At 36.5% G+C, this 22825-nt stretch overlaps 1 protein-coding gene across 4 annotated transcripts in view; it reads left to right on the top strand.

Annotated features, from left to right (window-relative positions):
• The window catches only part of Ten-a (tenascin accessory), a 386430-nt gene that overhangs the window by 162738 nt on the left and 200867 nt on the right, over nt 1–22825 (top strand). For all 4 annotated transcript variants that reach the window (XM_069839392.1, XM_069839393.1, XM_069839390.1 and 1 more), the window contains exon 2: nt 1240–1469. In XM_069839392.1, coding sequence (XP_069695493.1) covers nt 1256–1469 — 214 coding nt within the window. In that variant the 5' untranslated portion in view covers nt 1240–1255. The remainder of the gene's footprint in view (nt 1–1239; nt 1470–22825) is intronic.

Raw genomic sequence — 22825 nt, 5'->3', positions numbered from 1 at the left:
CCGTGGCGATTTATACAGGGACATCATTTTATTTTTACTAACATTTATAATATTAACTTGCCTATACCTCTGGATCAACGCCGTTTGCTACTCCCTTCCTCGACTGGAGTTCGATGATACTGGCGTAATGTACAAACAAAACACTTTACTAAGTATAGGAGGGAAGAAAAGTAGTTCATCCATTTACGTAAACTAGGAAATATCACGCTTTTGAGTTTGATCATTTTCATAGGTTTTTGTTTAATCAAAATACAGTACAGTATTAACAATGAGTGTGTTTACTCACGAACTGAGCTATCCATGTGAGCGTATTCATTATGCAGTGTATATTATACTGTCTACAGCACATTAGCGTACAATATAGAGAATGAAGTTAAATTGAAAAATAATCATAATATGGATATTTAAATACATTTTTGAAAATGGTGGCCGTTCATTTCGATACAGGCTACAGTTCTTTCGTGTATATTATCGCACCATATACCATTGTACCTAATTCCAATTACCAGTTTCGTCCTTCGTACTAGTAACTCATGTTGAAATAATTCTATACCTACTCTATTAAAGAGTACCTTACGTACTGTAAATTCAATCTTCAGTTCTACCTGATCCGGAAAGATAAAATTACTCAGACATGCTATCTACTGTCCGTCCAAGTGGTTATGTCGTAGGGTCGTAGACAGGGAGGAAATCACGTCACAGTTAATTACTTAACGAGGCCCTTTTAATTTACGTTATTTTAAACAGTTGTATAATATTATGCAGACGTCCAATTCCTAATAGAAATTAATGTTCTCAGAAAAGAGCTAAGACAACCTAGCCACTAGCCTTTACAGAGAGGCGAATAGAAGCTGGTGGGGGAAACCGGGATACGACGTAGGCAAATGGACGACAGTGCCTGTGAGAAAATGATTCAATATTGAAAGCTCTTTCGTCACTGGAAAACGCGAACATATTTGTGGAACGCACTGTTTACTATGACCGTAAGGCTACTATGACTGTAAATGCTGTCTTAGTTCTGTGTGGAGAACGGTTGAATTTCATTAGTAGAAGGAGTGGGAGTGAAGTACATTCAAAAATTCAGGTACAGTAAAAATTGAAGTAAAAATAAAATGATGTCCCTGTACATACAGTTTTATTCAAGCCAGTTTAGTCCATAATAATAATGATGGTTATCTGGTCAGTGTTCTTAGTTGTGTGGTAAGTCTGGCAACTGACGCACATGTTGTTTCGTTCCAGGCTGGCGCCGCAGCTGATGGCGTCTCCACCGCAACTGTCGGTGGCACCCGCCAACCCGATCGCGATGCCCGTGTTCCCACTGCGGCCTACGCCGTCCCCCTACTCCCCCTACTCGCCTTCGCGGTTCCACATCGACAAGCGCTGCCAGCATCGCTGCTCCTGGAAGTGCTGCAGCATCGCACTCATCCTGCTCTCCGTCGCACTAACCGCCATGCTTGCCTACTTCGGAGGTGAGTACACAAATTTGGCTCAGAGAAATACCCAAATAAGATTGCACAGTGATAGAAATGGGTGACATTACGCTTGTACTTTTCTTGATATAAATTGTAGAGATCCTCTTGAAGAACTAGATGAAATAGACTTGCGCTTGTATATACAGCTTTATTCAAGCCATTTTATTCCAGCTGATACCATAATAATAATAATAATAATAATAATAATAATAATAATAATAATAATAATAATAATGATGAGAAGAAGAATAGTATAATATAATAATAATAACAATAATAATAATAACAATAATAATAATGAGAAGAAGAATAGTATAATATAATAATAATAACAATAATAACAATAATAATAATAGTAATAATAATAACAATAATGATAATAATGGTTAGTAGAATTTATAAAACAGTTATATTACCGGTTGTTCTGTATGGTTGTGAAACTTGGACTCTCACTTTGAGAGAGGAACAGAGATTAAGGGTGTTTGAGAATAAGGTTCTTAGGAAAATATTTGGGGCTAAGAGGGATGAAGTTACAGGAGAATGGAGAAAGTTACACAACGCAGAGCTGCACGCATTGTATTCTTCACCTGACATAGGCCTAATTAGGAACATAAAATCCAGACGTTTGAGATGGGCAGGGCATGTAACACGTATGGGCAAATCCAGAAATGCATATAGAGTGTTAGTTGGGAGGCCGGCGGGAAAAAGATCTTTTGGGAGGCCGAGACGTAGATGGGAAGATAATATTAAAAGGGATTTGAGGGAGGTGGGATATGATGGTAGAGACTGGTTTAATCTTGCTCAGGATAGGGATCAATGGAGGGCTTATGTGAGGGCGGCAATGAACCTCCGGGTTCCTTAAAAGCCAGTAAGTAAGTAATACTGGTTAGTTGGTCAGTGTGTTTACATCTATTTGTGTACCTGTGTCTATGACTCGGTGTACAACAGAAATAGTACTCATGTACAAAATACCACTTGGATTTAATAACAATAATAATGCAGCTTATATGCAATAAAAATATAATTTTTTCTTTACCACAGTTAGAGGGAGCTAAAAATTTTCAGGAGCCATGCCCTTTATTTTCGGGAGCCACCACATTTTGCCATTCGAACTAAGATGATAGATTTATGAAGATATATTAAATAATATTAAATATCTATGCAATACAAACAAACTCTCTCATAAACGCTCCGTGTCCTCCGCTCAACCTATGTAGCGACAATATATTCAGATGGGCAACAAATATAACCATATTAATCTAAGAAGTATATTCGAATTTCTTCCTACAACCGGTTTTGTTAACATTATGTATTATTCGTGGTGACACAAACGAAATCGAAGTATTAAAACATTTTGAACTCAATAAACAATAAATTTAGGTACCACATAATAATTTCTAGTCGCCATGGCTACATGCTGCCCTTGATTTTTACAGTAAGTAAAACGCATTAAGAAAATATTTGATTTCATTAAAGGTTGAAATTAACAAATGAAAAACGTAAATGTCAGCACAAACTTAAAATAAAATAAAAAAATATGAGTGCGTCCTTTACGAGTCTCTACACATTACGGGGAGTGACTAAACATTTTAAGTGTTTCAAATGAAAAAAAAAAATCTCCTTATTCCTGATAAAATACGTGTTCTTCTTTCCTAATGAAGTGCTTGCTATCAAATTCTCCTATTAGGGCACCGATTTCAAAGCGCCCAGCTTTGTTTTGTTTTCGCATGTTCGCTGAACAGCAGACCTAAAGTGTGTAGTGGGATCGAGTGACGCCAATCTATACTCCATATATACTTACACTGTTGCGGGTCGCTTGGAGGCTTTAGGTAACCAAACGTAGGGCTCTACTAATAGCCTAACAATTGAGCCGTTCAGAGCAGAAGTGGTGTAAGTAAAAAATGGGTAATGATGTTTAAAATAAACATTCTGTAAAATACAGCGCAAAGTAGCGATTAATATTCAGTTTATTTAAACTATTAGTAGCCAGTGGATTGCACGAAGGACATACTTTGCGCTGTATTTTATAGAATTTTTACTTTAAACCTCATTACCCAATTTTGACTTACACCACTTTTTCTCTGAACGGCTCAATTATTGTTTTATGCTGTCTATTTCATATTTTATAGGCTAAAAGTGTTAAAGTGACTATCAAAGACAAATATATACGAGGAATTACGTATCCCGACTAGCAATACAAATTCAATATGATGTATATTTTGTCTACAGGCGTAGGTGATGAATAGGGCTAGGATTTTGATGACCTATAAATCATAAAAGAATGTCCTAAAAACAATGCATTTATGACCTAAAATCTTTCAAAAATGCCCTTAAAATGCCCTAAAAGTTTATCTTACATTCTAAAATTGGCTTAGTAGGAGAAGGAGTTTTGTGCTACTTAATATTTAGACTAGTAATTAAATTAAATTCTAGTACCAACATTTAAGTTTATTTAATTTTACATAATTTTTTCTAGGTGGTACACTTTAATTAATTATTTTACCTGATGTAGTTTACATGTAGCCCATCACAAGGCCACTCTTACACGGAATTAGCAAGTATAGAGGAGTCTATATTGAAGGGATGGTTGGACTGATCCATTACATGGGGTGTACTACGTTAAAAGGGCAGTATTTGTGTAGAAAAACGATTAAAATATTATATAAAATAATGGATATTAGCCACCGGCGTAGCTTGGTCGGTTAAGGCGCTTGTCCGCCGATCCGGAGTTGCGCTCGGGCGCGGGTTCGATTCCTGCTTGGGCTGATTATCTGGTTGGATTTTTTAGAGGTTTTTCCCAATCGCAACGCAAATGTCAGGTAATCTATGGCGAATCCTTGGCCTCATCTCGCCAAATATCATATCACTCTCACCAACTCCATCGGCGCTAAGTAACCTCGTAGTTGGCACAGCGTCGTTAAATAACCAAGTAAAAAAATATAGGGTATTAATGGACAAAATATGTAGACAAAATATCACAGGAAATAAATATTATTTTATATTAATAATGGGGATTTGTGACCAAAATTAAGTGAAAATGCCTAAAAAAATGTCCGAATAACACAAAAGATGCTCTTATGAGTTGAAACAGGCAAAAAATGCAAAAAAAATCCCTAACAAATACGTATTAAAACACTCCGTTTATTACATAACATTTAAATACTAAAGCGACTATGTTTCTGGCTTACTAGAAAAAAGATACACTTTCATCAAAATCCTAGCCCTAGTGATGAATAATACGGTGTTAAGCAGATGTTCCAATAGCCTATCAAAAAGAACACCAAAATACTTATTTTACTGTATTTTCTGAAATTGTTTTCGCGCCTTACAGTTGTATGGGTAGTACTATATTTTATAGTACCTAACTGTGTGTGACTTTTAAGAGGGTTACGACCAGATTATCTTAGAATCTTCCGTTGTCAGTGTTTGTAGACTTTTGTAGATTACTCTGCTCTCATAAATAAAGTTCAATAGAGATGAATCAATTTTCAACGTGCAACCGTCTATATTTATACAGTAGTTATTGTGAAATCTATCCGAAACTTTCGCGTCGTAGTATTTCCTTAATAATATCGCGTTTCCCGTTTGCGACCTCCCTTGCTAGCCTTGCTATATCATTCTCAGTTCCTTTTATGAAATTCTACAATATTATCTCACGGTCTTCGACATACAATCTTGGCTCCAATACCCAAGGGCATAAAGCCATATTGCGAAAACCTTTTCTTAAATCATTCATGTGATTTATAGATAATCGATTACGAAAACATCGGGAATCTTGTTGCAAGAAATAACCTTCGAAACTAAGTTTGCTTTTTATTCAAGTTGAATCAGTGGCGTAACTTACACCCCTGCAGACCTCGTGGCCAGGAGGGCCCGAAAACGTTCAGTAGTTACTGGCGCATAACTTATTTGGAAATGAGTTCGAATCGCAATTCAAGGCCCACAATATGTATTTTCCATAACACATAGCCACTCTTTTTACTTTTACTCTCTGGCATATGGAAATCTGTGGTAACGACCGCCATCACTGGACCCTAGGATGCACATATATAATAATAATGATTTATTTTAGCTGGCAGAGTTAAGGCCGATCCACTCTTCTCTTCCACTCAACCAGCAAAAAGTGTATATACATATGCATGAACTTACAAAGAATTCAACAATTTGATTTAGATGAGAGTTACATGTATACAAGAGTTACTTACGAATTAAACAACAAAATACTATGAACTATTAATTAAACACTGAAATAAACTGTGTAGCAGAATTAAACTAAAATACATAGAATGTTAATATATTTCAAGTGATTTTAGATAATAGAAAGAGATTATTATGAGACAATTTTGAAAATACAGCACTATCAGGGTGATGTCTAAAGAAAAAAGTAACAGTGTAGTCAGTGATAGTTTAAATCAGTATGATTGGAGTGAAATGCTAATAAGGTTATCTTTTAAGCTGTTCTTAAAGGTGTTTGTTGTCTTGCAGCCCCTAATACTTTGTGACAAGAAATTCCATTGACGCGAGGTGGATATTGTAAAAGACGAGGAATAACAAGATGTTCTAGGAAGAGGTATATTTAGCGTGCCACAGATAAGTGATCTGGTATTTACGTCGTGGTTAGAGTATAGATAAGAGAAACGAGACGAAAGGTAATTTGGTGTTGAGGTGTGCAGAATTCGAAAGAATAAAGACAAAGAGTGTAAAGTTCTGCGTTCTTTAAGTCGGAGCCACGAGAGACTTGCGAAGGACGGTGATATGTGATCATATCGTCGGATGTTGCACACGTATCTGACGCACATATTCTGAGCTCGCTGTAACTTGACTGACAGTTCAGAACTTAGGTCACTTAACAAAACGTCACAATAATCGAAGTGCGGCATTACTAGGGTTTGTACTAGGGTAAGTTTTAGTTGCTGGGGCAAGAAGTTTCTCAAGCGACTCAAAGAGTGAATGGAGGAACAGATTTTTTTATCGTTTCTTTAACTTGAAAATTCCAACTTAGATTATTATCAAAAAAGAAGCCAAGATTTTTTACGACAGGTGAATAAGGGATTAGCGTGTTGTTAAGGGTAACAACTGAAAGATTACTGTTATTAAGGGAGTTAACTAAACGCTTATGTCCAATAATTATGGCTTGAGTCTTACTTGGATTATAATGATCCAGCTAGCAGTACTTCGCATCATACACCCCCGTCGATTGCCTCAATAGAATCGCCCACAACCATACTGTAGTGACGCCAACGTTGAAAATGCGACAGAGTGATTTTTATGGATGGAGACATTATTTCTCATGATGTATTTTCATGTCATCAGGTTGCCAACCGTAGTCGCAGCATATAAACAGTAAACGCACATTGAAATAAAGAAGTTTTGTATAGCAATACGTCTGCTTGTTTTATAGATTTAATTCATCATTTTTCTCGTGTTTTGTGACAATGAAACCTTTTCAAAGTAATTATGAACATTTAAGTGGTGCAGAAAAACGCAAAAGGAAAAAAAAACTTGAAAAATATGATTCGAAATTGACTAAAATAGACTCAGTATTTCGACCAAGCAGTCAAACACAAACTACCTGTGGTGGAACGAATCCCAGTGTTTCAGAAGGGGGGCAAGACTAACTGTAGTAACTTTCGAGGAATATCACTATTGTTGACGTCGTACAAAATGTTGTCCAATATTCTTTTGAGAAGATTAACTCCATATGTAGATGAAATTATTGGGGTTCATCAGTGTGGTTTTAGGAGTAATAGATCAACTATTGATCAGATATTTTTAGTCGACAAATACTGGAGAAAAAATGGGAGTATAAGGGTACAGTGCATCAGTTATTCATAGATTTCAAAAAGGCATATGACTCGGTAAAGAGATAAATTTTATATGATATTCTTATTGAATTTGGTATTCCCAAGAAACTAGTTCGATTAATTAAAATGTGTCTCAGTGAAACGTACAGCTGAGCCCGAATAGGTCAATTTCTGTCAGATGCGTTTCCAATTCACTGTGGGCTAAAGCAAGGAGATGCACTATCACCTTTACTTTTTAACTTTGCTCTAGAGTAGGGCCTATGCCATTGGGAAAGTCCAGGATAACAGAGAGGGTTTGGAATTGAACGGGTTACATCAGCTGCTTGTCTATGCGGACGACGTGAATATGTTAGGAGAAAATCCAAAAACGATTAGGGAAAACACGGGAATTTTACTTGAAGCAAATAAAAATTTAGGTTTGCATGTAAATCCTGAAAAGACAATGTATGTCTCGTGACGAGAATATTGTACGAAATACAAATATAAGAATTGGAAATTTATTTTTTGAAGAGGTGGAAAAATTCAAATACCTGGGAGCAACAGTAACAAATATACATGATACTCGGGAGAAAATTAAACACAGAATAAATATGGGAAATTCCTGTTATTATTCGGTTGAGAAGCTTTTATCATCCAGTCTGCTGTCAAGAAATCTGAAAGTTAGAATATATAAAACAGTTATATTACCGGTTGTTCTTTATGGTTGTGAAACTTGGACTCTCACTTTGAGAGAGGAACATAGGTTAAGGGTGTTTGAGAATAAGGTGCTAAGGAAAATATTTGGGGCTAAGAGGGATGACGTTACAGGAGAATGGAGAAAGTTACACAACACAGAACTGCACGCATTGTATTCTTCACCTGACATAATTAGGAACATTAAATCCAGACGTTTGAGATGGTGAGGGCATGTAGCACGTATGGGCGAATCCAGAAATACATATAGAGTGTTGGTTGGGAGGCCGGAGGAAAAAAGACCTTTGGGAAGGCCGAGACGTAGATGGAAAGATAATATTAAAATGGCTTTGAGGGAGATGGGGTATGGTGATAGAGACTGGATTAATCTTGCTTAGGATAGGGACTAATGGCGGGGTTATGTGAGGGCGACAATGAACCTCCGGGTTCCTTAAAAGCCAGTAAGGAAGTAAGAAATAAGAAATAAGCTACTGCACTAACAAGGGAAAAAAACTCACAATCGTCAGGTCGAATCGTCCCTTGTGTAAATACTGTGAAGGAAAGATTGTAAGGAATTTCTTGACGTGTGTTTTCTGCAGCTGTTCCAGAGTATTGGATTTATCCTGTATATTTTGTCTTTAATAGTTCCCCAAAGTTAAAGAATAGTACGTGGGAGTTTCATTAAGGAATAGTGATGGCCACATATTTTTATTTATTAATCTGTCGTGGACCTCTGATTGAGGTTCTGTCTGATATGTACAGATACGAAAATAAAATTTGGAGCTCATTATGTCAGTATCCTCAGGAAGGTCCAAATTTCGGTTTTACTGCAATATTAGTATATCTCCATTTATTATTGATTGCAAATCCATTTTCTTCGGATCTTTTCAAGTGCGTTTCATAACGGGTCACAACACTCGAAACAGAACGAATTTCAATAACTCCGTCAGTGATATCATGTATATCTCAGCTTTAGATCTCTAAGCATGGGCAGCGTCTTATATCTGGGACTTAGAATATTCAAGCGGCCCAATACGTATTTCGTTATAGTCTTAGAAAAAAGTTTTGTCGCACAGATACGGAGACATTATTAGGCGAGAAAACGGCGGGTGACTCGGGGCCCACTGTTAACTGCTTCCGGTGAGCGCGTAACCATTTCTCCGGCACTTCAGCAATACATAACAGTACTAACAATAAATTATCAATAATTTGGACTGCCATACTCACAATCGTTGCTGAAAATGGCCTCCATTTGCCGCCACACACAACTGACATTTTCTGATAAACGAATGAAAACACTCTGAAGTTTCGCATCATTGATAGCCTCGATTTCTAATCTAATTTTTCTTCTGTAAAACATTACGTTTTCTGTTTGATTTTCGATTGTTCAATGAGTCTGTTTCTTTAAATCTTTTAGCGAGAGTTCTGAAATTGTGTTCGAAATATTTACGTCCTTCTCCTTTTATCGACGTATTGTACATACACACGCGTTCACTCAATGAGAGTTTGTTGGTGGGTTTTACCTAAATACAGACTTTTTAACACGACTTGTGACTACAGCGAATGTCATATGGCGACTATGGATATATAGAGTGCGTCAGAAAGAACGGATGGATTTTACAGGGCAAGAAAATTGTAAGGACTCATCAAATCAAAAATTTATTGTCATCAACAGATTCACCAATACATGAAGTTTATTTATGGTATACAACATCATCCATATGATGTCCTTGGCTTTCGATACAGGCATCGAGGCGTTTTCTGAAGTTCGCCGTCACTTTCACAGTCATAGTTTGTGGGATTGCCGCGATTTCTTCACGAATCGCCGTCTTCAGTTCGTCCAGTGTATGTGGTTACTTACGCCTTCAAATGGTCCCAAAGAAAGAACTCGCAGGGCGCGAGATCTTACCGTAACCTCTGACAATCTCAGTGCAATAGCATGTTTGAGGGCTGATCGTTGAGGTGGCCGGACAACCTACTGTCTGTCTCCACATTTGCAGGTGTACACGCGCTCCGTGTTCGTCTAGGTGATTTCTTCTTTAATGTTGAACCTGTGATACGAAATGAAGCGACACACCGCAAAATTGTATTCCGAGTTGGAATCCTAGCGTGACGTCCGATGTCGAAATGAGTCCTGAGTGGCGATCACAGACTCTTCATTTTTCAAAAATGTCTCTGCGATGAAAGCACGTTGTACACCAGACCAACACCATGTTCTCAACTGAAACTGCATTCTCTCGTTGACCCAACAGTCGTGGTCCCCCTTACTCTATCCCTCCCCTCGCTGCGTATCGATAGTTTGAAATCCATCCGTTCTTTCTGACGCAGCCTTTACTACGCAGTACCTCTAACAGCCCGTGCATCGCAGACCGCGCAGGGAGTGGGCCGCCAGTAACCCGCCGTTTTCTCGCCTCACGTCATAATAATGTCTCTGTACTTCATAAGTCCCTGAAAGGAGGTCGATATTCATCGGTAATAATTTTGACAGCAGATTTTGATTGATCTTTTAAGTTTGCGTTCCGTATGTTCAGTTAGGCTGTTAGCATTGTATTTTTTTTTTTTTCAATGAAAAGGAAGTTGGCCTGATGCATCAATCCTCAATCTGGAGGACAAGATTATTTTACCTTAGCCTTTGTAGAATGAACTAATAACTACAAGGCACCAATACTACTGGTTTTCGTCCGCCCTGAGTACTTTATTTCCCATATGTGGTGAACATTACCATTTGTATTGTTTGAGGAATCTGTACCAACGTAGCATTCTATCTTCTGTTACTTCACGAGATTTCTTTAGATTCAGAAGGATATTATCATCTAAGGAAATTCTCTCACCATCGGTGAGTTTCAATCCGCGAACCTCGACTGTAAACGTGAAGTTCATACCTCTGAAGACGAGTCGAGAGTAGTGCACTCCTATGTAAGGATAAATTTCACATGCGACGTGTCATCTTACCTTGTTGAATATTTATTATGTCACAAAAGTGACGTAGAGTATTATTTTCTTTCCACCCTCCTCAGAAGAGTGAATGAACTTGCTGCATTTCCCTGTCTGCAATTCTGCTGTCGACAATTTCACATTTAATCTGATGAGACGTGAAGCGTTTTATTCGCCTTTTCAGAACTAACTCAAAATACTTAAAGCGACAAAGGGAAAGAAGAGCTGGGAAGGAAGAGGACAGGAGATTCTAGTCGATATATCGCGAGCAAGATCATGAATTATTACAGGAGTCGCAAGTCTTCCTCCTCATCCTCCGTCTCCTCTTCCCCAGATGGCATCCCATGTTCATTTATGGTTCTGAATTTATTTATGACTGGAAACTCTACTCAATTTCTTGAGCTGAGCCGGTTCCCGTGTTTCCAAAATAGGGAATATGATAAAGATATCCTCCCTAGACTAGCCATGGGAAGCATTTTTGATGAAGAGGCACATAATTCATCCTTTAAAATCGACGAATCACAGAAAAATATTCACCCCTTTTCAGTATAAAAAGTGTAGTGCGTGAAACGAGAATGAAAACACATCCTGTCTTGGATTGCATAGCTTCTTCAGTTACAAATAATGCACAAAAATCGGAAAGATTTCAGTTTTAAATATTTACAAAGAGTGATTAGTCCAATTTTTCTATCCACTTTACTCTTTCCAGCGTTTGACCTTTTCCTTTTGGTCACTATGAATGATCCAGTGGTTACCGTGGTTTTCCCTAGACTTAGAATTCGTGAGTTTAATCTTGACCGAAGAATGAAATCTTAAGTGCAGTTCCATCGGATGTGAATGTAAAGTCACAAGTGCCTTGTAACAGATTCACTGCTTAAAGATCAATTTGTATATGCATAAAAATGCCTGGGGTATTTCCTATTAACATGCGATAAAACTTTAAAATATCACGTGAATCTAAGGTCAAATTTCAATAAATATTCACCTCTAGCATCAATACAGATGTGACCTTTCGCTAGGTCGGAAGTGTACGACTGATAAAGACAATCTCCTTTGCAGAGTTGTGATTAAGTTGTTACAAAGTGCTTTATATATTTCAGTTCATAATATATTTTAGATACCCCATAAAAAAAGAAATCCTCAGGCGATAAGTCCGGTGATCTTTGGGGCCACAAGCCTTGAGAGTTCAGATAGTCGCCGAAAGAATTATTTTGAGAAACGTTATGGTGACACACGTCACCATCGTGTGAGAAATACTCTAGTCAAGATTATGACAACACGGACGGCCTTCTCTTCTTCTTCATCTTACTGTCCTTAATACTCACGTGTTTGACCAAAGCGTAACTCAAACGGTAGCGTGTTTATGTACTAATCCGGAGCTGCACTTGGACGTGGATTCGATTCCCGCTTGGGTTAATTATCTGGTTAGGATTACTTGCAAGATTTTTACAACTAATGAGAATTTCAGGAAATACATTGCGAATTCTTGGTCTCACGTCGTCAAATACCATTCCGCTATCACCAATTCCATCAACGCTAAATAACCTAGTAGTTGATACAGCGTCGTTAAATAACCGATTGAAGACCTTTCTTGTTTCGCGAGTGAGGCTTATCATTCTGGTAATATTTGAGTTATTAGGAATAGACACTTTCGGATACGTAAACGAAATGGTTCAACGTGCATACAGTATGTGCGACTTAGAACCTACTCTTAAACAATAAACATTCTCTGTTCCAGTGAAAATGGTATATTTCACAACCAACACTTCACAACAAAACACAAAGTCCTACTTCCATGTCCATGATATCAGTAAGCACGTAGGCAAGCCACTGGATTGGAGAAACATTGCGATTCCATCTTGTGTCAGGTTGCCGAACTATGTTAAATGATTGTATGTATGTATGTATGTATGTATGTATGTATGTATGTATGTATGTATTCACACTGCAAATGGGTATAGGCCTATACCCGGTGGTAGTGGTAACTAATTACACTCAATGATGACAATTAATAATAAACACAACTAATAAAAACATTAATAATTAATAATAATGTTTAATAATAATAATAATAATAATAATAATAATAATAATAATAATGAGAATCCTAAATTAAATGAAGCACGATCACTTAAAATAACATTTAAAGTAAATCTAATTTGTAGCTTAATCCTAAGTTCGAACTAAGAGCCACGAATGTGATAGGTTCATAACTGCACAAGTACCTTTCGGTTTACACTTATTTCGCTGTCAACTCACTGCACTGATTCTATCCTGATTTCACTATCACTTCAAAACCATTTCACTGTTCACATACTTTGCACAGCTCCTATGTACTATAGAACTTCACTGACACAAACACACTTTACTTACACAATAGACTTCACTGACACTACACACTTCATACTTCACTGACACAACACACTTCCTCACTGATACAACACTTCAGTAACAAAATATCAATTACACCCTTTAAATAGTGTAAAGTCCTTAAGCCTATTTTTAAATACGTTTTGGTTATTGGTAAAGCCTTTAGTAAGTCTGCAGGTAAAGCATTCCAGTCCCTGATAGTACGATTGGGAAAAGAAAACTTTTCAGTGTCCGTCCTCTGTCTTCTTTTCCTCAATTTATATGAGTGGTCGTTCCTTGAAGAGTAATTTGGCGGCTACAACCTATTTTTTATTTCTCTCCAGGCTCACCTCTGTATGTTTTGAACATTGCGCATAATCGAATTCGCGTTCTCCTGTCCGTGAGTGTGTCTCATTTTAATAGTGAATTATTACGACAACACTTGAGAGCCCGTTTTTTTAATCTTTTCCAGTGTCTTAATATAATTCCATACTGTTTATAATTAGAATGCCCGATGTGTGCGATAATTTGATCGCGCTATATTTTTTCCAGACAACTGTGACTAAATAAAATACAGGTAATGGTGTTCATTACACGGAAGATTACAGAATGAAGAAAAAGCTATTAATTTTAATTTATGTTTACGGCAAAATTGTATGCATGCTATTAATTAAATTTTTGTTATTTTCAGACAGTACTATAACACGTGTACATGCGTTAAAATTAATGAAAAATGTATTATTTTATTTTTTGTTCATATTATAACCTATGAACAGTGTATAATTGTTTAATTAACATTTCTTAACATAAAACAAGCCATGCAATTGCTGACGGCAATTCCCTTTGTTTTTTGTACTCCCTGGTCTCGCGGAGCATCATGGTACGTAAAAGGTGTAGTCTGATTCCAAATATGCTACAATTCTATCCAGCAGTTCTCTTTTGTAACAGCATGTCTAATTTTTTGTGAATTCTTTAACCAACGTTAGAGATTAACAAGTACCCTTACTGAAACTCCTGGGTATTTCATTAACGCGTAAAACAAGAAGAGGTCACATATTAGATATAAGACGCACTCCTATCCAACTCCGTCTTTGTAACTCAGTTGGCAGAGCTATCTTACAACGACCGTGGTCGAGTTCAAATTTCGGCAATGGCGAAGTTGTATTTATAGTAGACAAAGAAAAGGTTGCGAGTGTTTTTCTAAGAGTTTCTCATTTTTCCTTCCTCATTCCATAAACATTCTGCAAAATTCTACTTCCATCTGCCACCTTCGACTCGAATAGGGCACCACTTGGGTTTGTGTGAAGCCGAATCGATCGCTGTGTCCTAACTCGGTCCCGTTACCATGAGGAATAATTTATTTATTTTATTTTTATTCATTTATTTATTTATTTATTTATTTATTTATCTATCTACTTATTTATTTATTTGTTATTGAACATAACAGGCAAAGCCCAATTACAATGTTCAAGACTGACAAACTAATTTATAAAACAAACAAGGAAAAGGAAACATACACTTATTAAAAACTGAAACAAAATAGAAATAAGAGAAAGAAAAAAAAGGAGAAATTGAAATAAGATGTGAAAGTAGCTTCAAATTAACTAACAACAATATTCTGTAAAATATGATAATAAATAGTCCACACCTGTGGAGTAACGGTCAGCGCGTTTGGCCGCGAAACCAGGTGGCCCGGGTTCGAATCCCGGTCGGAGCAAGTTACCTGGTTCAGGTTTTTTCCGGGGTTTTCCCTCAATCCAATACGAGCAAATGCTGGGTAACTTTCGGTGCTGGACCCAGGACTCATTTCACCGGTTTAATCACCTTCATATCATTCAGACGCTAAATAACCTAGATGTTGATACAGCGTCGTAAAATAAATAACAAATAATTCTGTATCTAGAGAAATTCATATTGAAAATATCAACATTCGGATGAGGATGTAATTTATTGTATAACTGTAACATTTGGAAAACTGGGGAATTTTTATTTGCCCTTGGTATGTAAAATATATTCCGAAATTTTGTATTAAGCTTAGGTGCATATAATGTTATATAATAAAATTAACTAAAATAGTCCAACTTATTGTTAATAATTTTATAAAGTCAATTTAAAGATTAACAATTTCGTCTAATTTGCAAACCATAAATAACCTATCTCGACACTGTAGTTTCGAATAAACTGACTTGACACTTTGAGGGAATTTTTATTGCAATTTGATTTTCAGCCTTCCTCTTCTGAAACACTAAGATGTAGATGATTTCTTTACTGACGAAATATGCGGTAGCTTTTCCCGAACGACAAACGTACTGCTAAGTCCTGTGATTTTCTCCTTGATAATTACATTACTGATGATTCTGCTTTCCCGCCTACAATTTGGGCTGAATATGGCGGTGCACAACTTCTAATCACTAAATTGTGCGCCAATATGCCTGGGTTAAGTCCTAAATCTCTCCGCAGTGCATATGAAGAGAAGGCATATGTCACTGTTGATAGTGATTCGTCCGTCGGATGGGGACGTTAAGCCTGGCGGACCCCTTGGTGCTATTCGATAGGAATAGGCTACGTGCCGGCATCAAGTTTCCCCTTCTCCCTTCCTCGCCGTGTGAGAACATGCCTCCAGAACAAATAAAAAATTGTTGAAGGTTGTACACATTAATATTTAAGTATGTTTTCAGCAGTCCGAAGGCTGATTGGAGCCTCAGAAGTTACTTCAATAATTCATCACTCGTGAAGCAACTAAGCCAGGAGATAATGGGGAAATGTGGCAAGTGACCTCCATTGCGTACATAGCTGACTACTAACATAATAATAATAATAGTAATAATAATAATAATAATAATAATAATAATAATAATAATATAAAAATGAAGTAATTTTAATATTATCCTGTTATATGCATAAGGATAAAAAATCGATAAAATCGAAACAACCACTATTAGTGACTGGATGGATAATAATAATAATAATAATAATAATAATAATAATAATAATAATACTTAAGAATAATAATGATTTATTTTAGCTGGCAGAGTTAAGGCCGTAAGGCCTTCTCTTCCACTCAACCAGCAAAAAGTATACATACATATGTATCAACTTACAAAGAATTCAACAATTTGATTTAGATAAGAGCTACATGTATACAAGAGTTATTTACGAATTAAACAACAAAATATTATGAACCATTAATTAAACACTGAAATATAAACTATGTAGCAGAATTAAGCTAAAATACATAGAATGTTAATATATTTCAAATAATGTTAGATAATAGAAAGAGATTATTATTATTATGAGGCAATTTTGAAAATACAGCACTATCAGGATGCATGTCTAAAGGAAGGAGTAACAATGTAGACAGTGATAGTTTAAGTCAGTATCGTTGGAGTGAAATGCTAAAAAGGTTATCTTTTAAGCTGTTTTTAAAAGTGTTTGTCTTGCAGCCCCTAATACTTTGTGAGAGGGAATTTCATTGTCGCGAGGTGGATACTGTAAAAGATGATGAATAACGAGATGTTCTATGAAGAGGTATACTTAACGCGCCACAGATAAGTGATCTGGCATTTACGTCGTGGTTAGAGTATAGGTAAGAGAAACGATACGAAAGGTAATTTGGTGTTGAAGTGTGCAGAATTCGAAAGAGTAAAGACAAAGAGTGTAAAGTTCTACGTTATTTAAGTCGGAGCCACGAGAGACTTGCGAAGGACGGTGATATGTGATCATATCTGCACATATTATAAATGTACATGTGATCCTTCTCACGAACCTGTACGGCCATTCGTGCTATAAATTCCAGATTTAAAATCTTAAAATAATAATGATAACACTATTATTATTATTATTATTATTATTATTATTATTATTATTATTATTATTATTATTATTATTATTATTATTTTAACTACTGTAGTTATATGAACATTGTAAATTAAAATTATCTCCTTTCAAGAAGAAATTAAATTCTGATGTCACTTTAAGTTCTTCTATACGCCACGCTCTTAAAAAACCTTCTGTCGTAAACAAGATTGTTTTACTTTCTTTTGTCAGTAAACTCGGGAATTTTTAATTGGAATGGGAAAGTGGCGCGGCGGTAGAGATCTCAATGTATACTCTAGCGATGTTTTGAATCTGTCTTCTTGTGTGCGTGTACACACGAGGAAAACGTTGATTTACTTCGGAGGCAGTGGAGGTTGAAGCAGATAGGGGCTCTGCTCAATGTTTTATTAACGCTCCGTTAGGCAAAGTGGAACACATTTCACTGCCTCCACAGCGAAAAAACAGAGCTGTAACCAAGTTGTGACACATCCACTTAACGTTCGGCAGAGTTTCATTTCCAACGAATTCGTTTTCTGTTTCTGCATCTGCTGCGAGATTGTGAGTTTGTCAATCTAGCCACCGACCGAAATGTTGTGAAACGGTAACGATTGAGTCGTTTTCATTGGTCTGGTGATTTGTATTCTTGCATCCCACTTCGGGAGGGAATCGTGTAAAGAGCTGAGGACGTAGCGAGATGATTTACAAAATAGAATCAATTCGTCTTATTAACATATTCTATTTAGAAACATAAACAGCGTCGAATATAAAAATAAAAAGTAAAACGTTTCAGTAGTTATGAAATAAAATATAATTCCGATAATGTGATAAATGTGCCTTTTTTTTTTAAGAAAATAGCTACTCAAAACTCAACTGCATATCTGATCCATAGAATGCTATCATTTCCAATTTCAAGGACGTTACTCGCTTTTGTTCTGATCGTAATCATAGACGAGAAAATTATTTTCCATAAATACAAATTTGTAACTATGTATTGTGGGTCTCTATCACCACTGCATGGCACGTTCGATGAGCCGGCCTTCAGATATGAAGGATAGCTGCGAATATATTGAATAACCAGTCGCGGACAGCCTATAAGGTATGGTCCTCCAGCTTGAGGGTTGGGCGAAAATACTGGAATTTTACTTGAAGCAAGTAAAGAGAGACGTTTGGAAGTAAATCCCAAAAAGACAAAGTATACAGAATGTCCCATTTATCTTGTGCACCTCTTATAATTTTTTGTTTGGATAGGTATTAGAATTTTTGTTTTTGAGCTTTGTTAGAACGAGAGGCTAACATGAGTGTGGAGATTTTGTACCATAATGTAGCTATGGTACAAGATAAATGTAGCGTCATCACTTTTTTAAATAGCACTAAATACTTTAATCATGTTACATTGATTGCATACATTAAGACGAGTTCAAAAATATATCACAATGTCACCTTCTTAATCAATAACAACAAAACGAAACAAAATCGTACTTCCGATGCGATAATGTTATGCTTTGAGAGTCACAGAAGATGTTCCAAATGATGACCATTCAAATTAATGCACATTCGAAGGCGTTCTCCGAAAGACCGTATGACTGCCCGGCATGTTGCTGGCTGAATGGACACACAAGCCTGTCGAATGCGTTGCTGCATATCGTCTGGTGTTTCCAGACTGTTCTGGTACACACTGTTCTTTACAGTTCCCCACAGGAAGAAGTCGAGTGGCGACAGGTCCGGAGAACGTGCAGGCCACTGTACGTGGATTGTGGCATCGACAGTTGTTGTTGTTTCTTTACATGTTAAGACAGCAAACACACAACACACGACGTATACGGACGTCAGTCGTCTTTCGTTTTGTGTAAGTTAATGCACAAGATAAATGGGACACCACAACAAATGACACATTGTGATGACATTCATTTTGCATTTTGTTGTTATTGATTGGAAAGGTGACATTGTGATACATTTTTGAACTCGTCTTAATGTGTGTAATCAATGTAACATGATTAAAGTATGTAGTGCTATTTGAAAAATTGATGACGTCACGAGTATCTAGTGCCATAATGTAGTTGCATGCACCAAATCTCCACACTCATGTTAGCCCCTCGTTCTAACGTAACTCTCGAAAACAAAAATTCCAATACCTATGCAAACAAAAAAGTCATAATAGGTGCACAAAATAAATGGGACATCCTGTATGATTATGTCTCGTGACCAGAACGTAGTACGAAATGGAAATGTAAAAATTGGAAATTTATCCTTTGAAGTGGTGGAAAAATTGAGATATCTTGGAGCAGCAATAACAAATATAGATGACACTCGGAAGAAAATTAAACGCAGAATAAATATGAGAAATTTCTGTTGTTATTTAGTTGAGAAGCTTTTGTCATCAAATGTGTTATCAAAAAACCTGAAAGTTAGAATTTATAAAACAGTTATATTACCGGTTGTTCTGTATGGTTGTAAAACTTGAACTCTCACTTTGAGAGAGGAACAGAGGTTAGCTAAGGGTGAAATTAAATAATAATGAATGCTTAAATTTGTTAATATTCTGGCGTGAGAGGCGTGGCAATGTTCAGCAGGATTTACTCTGCACAGACGTACAGCTCAGCTGCGTTCAAACTACCTATCCATAGGTCTACTGCCGAGCGGATGACAGTTCAGGAGGCTGCAGATATTCAATGAACAACTTACAATGTCATTTACAGTTTAGGAATATCATATGTTATTAATTTATGGAGAAAGTCGTCGTAATTCAACTGAGGTAAGAAGATGTAGGTACCGTCAACGTTTTCCGCAAAGAAGGTTACCTAATCGGCCAACTTTTGTAGCAGTTTCTTAACGATTATTACTAGAAACTGGGAGTCTCTTACCCCATTTCGAAAATCACACAACCAGACATTTCTTTAAAAATGGTACTGCTTTAAGGAAGCGGGAGGGATTAAAATGTGGTATTAGAAAAAAAGTTCGTGTTATTTTGTGCAGTAAACCATTATTGTTTATTTTTAGACGTACAATTAGAAAATGGACCAATATTGTTAAATAAAATGGAAATTTAACATAATTTTCTATTAATGAGATTGAAAGTTTGTATTTGCTGTTCGTTTTATGTAAACAACAGTTGTTCTGGTCCGCCCCTGCATTACAACAGAGTATCTGTTTTGTACCGGTATGTCTGTATCCGCTTGAACTGTACTGTGTACTTCTAAATCCCCTCGTCACCGTCCAGCAACGTTGCCAAACGCCTAATATTGTAAACTTTAATAATTGGTTAAATATTGCAATTAGAAAAAAATTGTGAATACATTTTTTCTTCCTTATGACATGAACAATCATCAGTTAAAATAATGGCACATATACCCCTTACACCCTGTGTACTATATCTGTTACTACAGAGAAGTGATTCTGACATTTTCCTCCTTGCTATATTTAGGAAGTCAGACGACGGAAAGTAAATGAAGACATCAGCTACCCCTACATCTGCAATGCAAAGAAACGGAGCGTTCTGGGTCTCCATGACGACTATCCAGACCTCTGTGTTACTCTGTTTATACAGAAGTCTAATGAGACTGCAGTGAAAACTGATGCTCGAATCACTAAAACATAAATAAGATCCTATAGAGAGTTCACAGTTAAGAGTAGGCCTACAGTATGTATACAGCTCTTATGAGCTAGTGCTTTCTAGACACATCTCTGAAATTTTAGATACAATGAACTCCACAAATAGACACAACAATGGTCCATGTGTGAGACGAGGTACGAACTCTGTCTTTCTACGGAGTACTGCGGACATTGGTAAACATAAGGGCTGTACAATGTTTTTTATGGCGTGCGGACCGAAACATAAATAATTAAAGTACATAATTTTAAATAATATATTGTAGTATATGCAAAATATATAACAAAACAAATCCGTGATTAAGTATAATAATAATATATACGTGATACATCTGAAACATAAAACACACTTCTGAAGGAAAAACTCTCTAAATGTATTTACGTACAGGGTTTTCATTTCAAAACTTCCCACTCTAAATAACTAGTTAATTAAATTGAATTCAATTGAAAAAAAAACCACGTCAATTTAGATATTGAGCGGGAAGTCTTAAACAAGGCTAAACTGCATTTTAGATTTCACCTCCCACATCCAGCCACTCCCATTTTGAAATTTCAAATGGCGCCCCTATATTTTTATATTTAAATATGAAAGAGCATTCAATTGTTTATGCACCACATTCATTTGTTTTCGCATCTTTTGCTTTCTATCGTTACTTGGCAACCTAGATTGTTGTTATTGTTGATTAGAGCTGAAGAGAATAAAGCTACAAAAACTTATTGAGCATTTCTTGTTATAGTTCTGTTTATGTATTAAGTCATTTTAAAATGGTATATACCATTCAAGAGAGAACATAAATCATCCCTATTGATTAAATTTAGGAAATTACACAAAATAAGCTGTGTTTTCATCCTACAATCGACTGATAATAACAAAGCTTCTTTTAATCACAACAGAATGCCCCGTATTTAGATTAATTTTGTTTAATTCCGTGTACTGCTCTGATCGAAATGTCAAATTTGAGCGATGGCTCTGATTCACCTTTTTTAAATCGTTCCAATATTTGTGACGTCTGCTTCAACATAAGTACACATTTTTTGTTCCCTGCCTTGCTGCCAACGTGTACGAGTATCTGCACACTACTGCACTGGTTCAACCGGTTAGCCCTGTGCAGCACGGGACAGGATGCGTTGACTTACCTTGTATCGTGAAGTATACGAGAGTGAGCGTCTATTTGTGGAGTGTCCATTTATGGAGTTCCACTGTATTCTAATGAAACGAAGTACTTAATATTGGTAAGGATTTCTACTAATGTGTCAGAACATAATATGATAGTTCACTGGAGTGCAGATTGTCGAATTTATGCTTGTTAACCAGATAAAAATTCTCTCTTTTATGAGAGATGTGTTCACGATGGAGAACAGTCTTTGCTGAGTTGGCACACAGCAGTAGCAACTAGTGTATAGCAGTAGAAAACGTTTGTTCTGAACGTTGTTGTTTGTTCCTTGAGACGAGTTCGTAAACGTGTGAGTGTCAAACTGAATGATGTTGCTTTTCCTCAACCCCTTCAGAAAATAAACACGAGATGCGGTGCCTTCTAGTCTTTGTTGTTGTTTATGTCTGTTAATGACGATTCGAGTCCCCGGAAAAAGGGACGCTTCCTTTAATGTTACTGGAATACATGAATTACTACAATAAATTGCTGTACTGTACGCCAGCTGTGGGGCTGAAGAACTATTGCAAAACTGCTCTTGTAATACTCAAAATCTATTCTTCGCTACGAATTTTCTACAGCGTTCTAACTGAAATTCTGAAAGATTGTCTCGCACAAAATGTGATTTAAATCCAGTGGCATACGCAGAATTTTGTCAAGGGGGGAGAGGTCATTAATAAATTTTTTTACAATTTACATTATCGGTATTTTAAATTTTGTCTTTTATTATTAATATTATTATTATTATTATTATTATTATTATTATTATTATTATTATTTATTATTATGGCTTTTAAGAAACCCGGAGGAGCATTGCCGCCCTCACAAAAGCCCGCCATTGGTCCCTATCCTGTGCCGATTTCCCGAAGAATTTCATGTTGCTCCAGTTTCAAGTCTATCGTGTTTTCACAAATGCGCGGATGCACGTGCTAACAAAACCTTGTGTAACAAAGGTATCAATGAAGATAGCGCTTTGAAATTTTGTGTCGCGTCTCTTCAAGGTCGTCTAGCGTCACTACTG

The sequence above is a fragment of the Periplaneta americana genome, chromosome 11 (genome assembly GCF_040183065.1).
Source record: "Periplaneta americana isolate PAMFEO1 chromosome 11, P.americana_PAMFEO1_priV1, whole genome shotgun sequence".
In the NCBI taxonomy this organism is placed as follows: domain Eukaryota; kingdom Metazoa; phylum Arthropoda; class Insecta; order Blattodea; family Blattidae; genus Periplaneta; species Periplaneta americana.
This window is presented reverse-complemented; position numbering and strand designations above follow the sequence as displayed.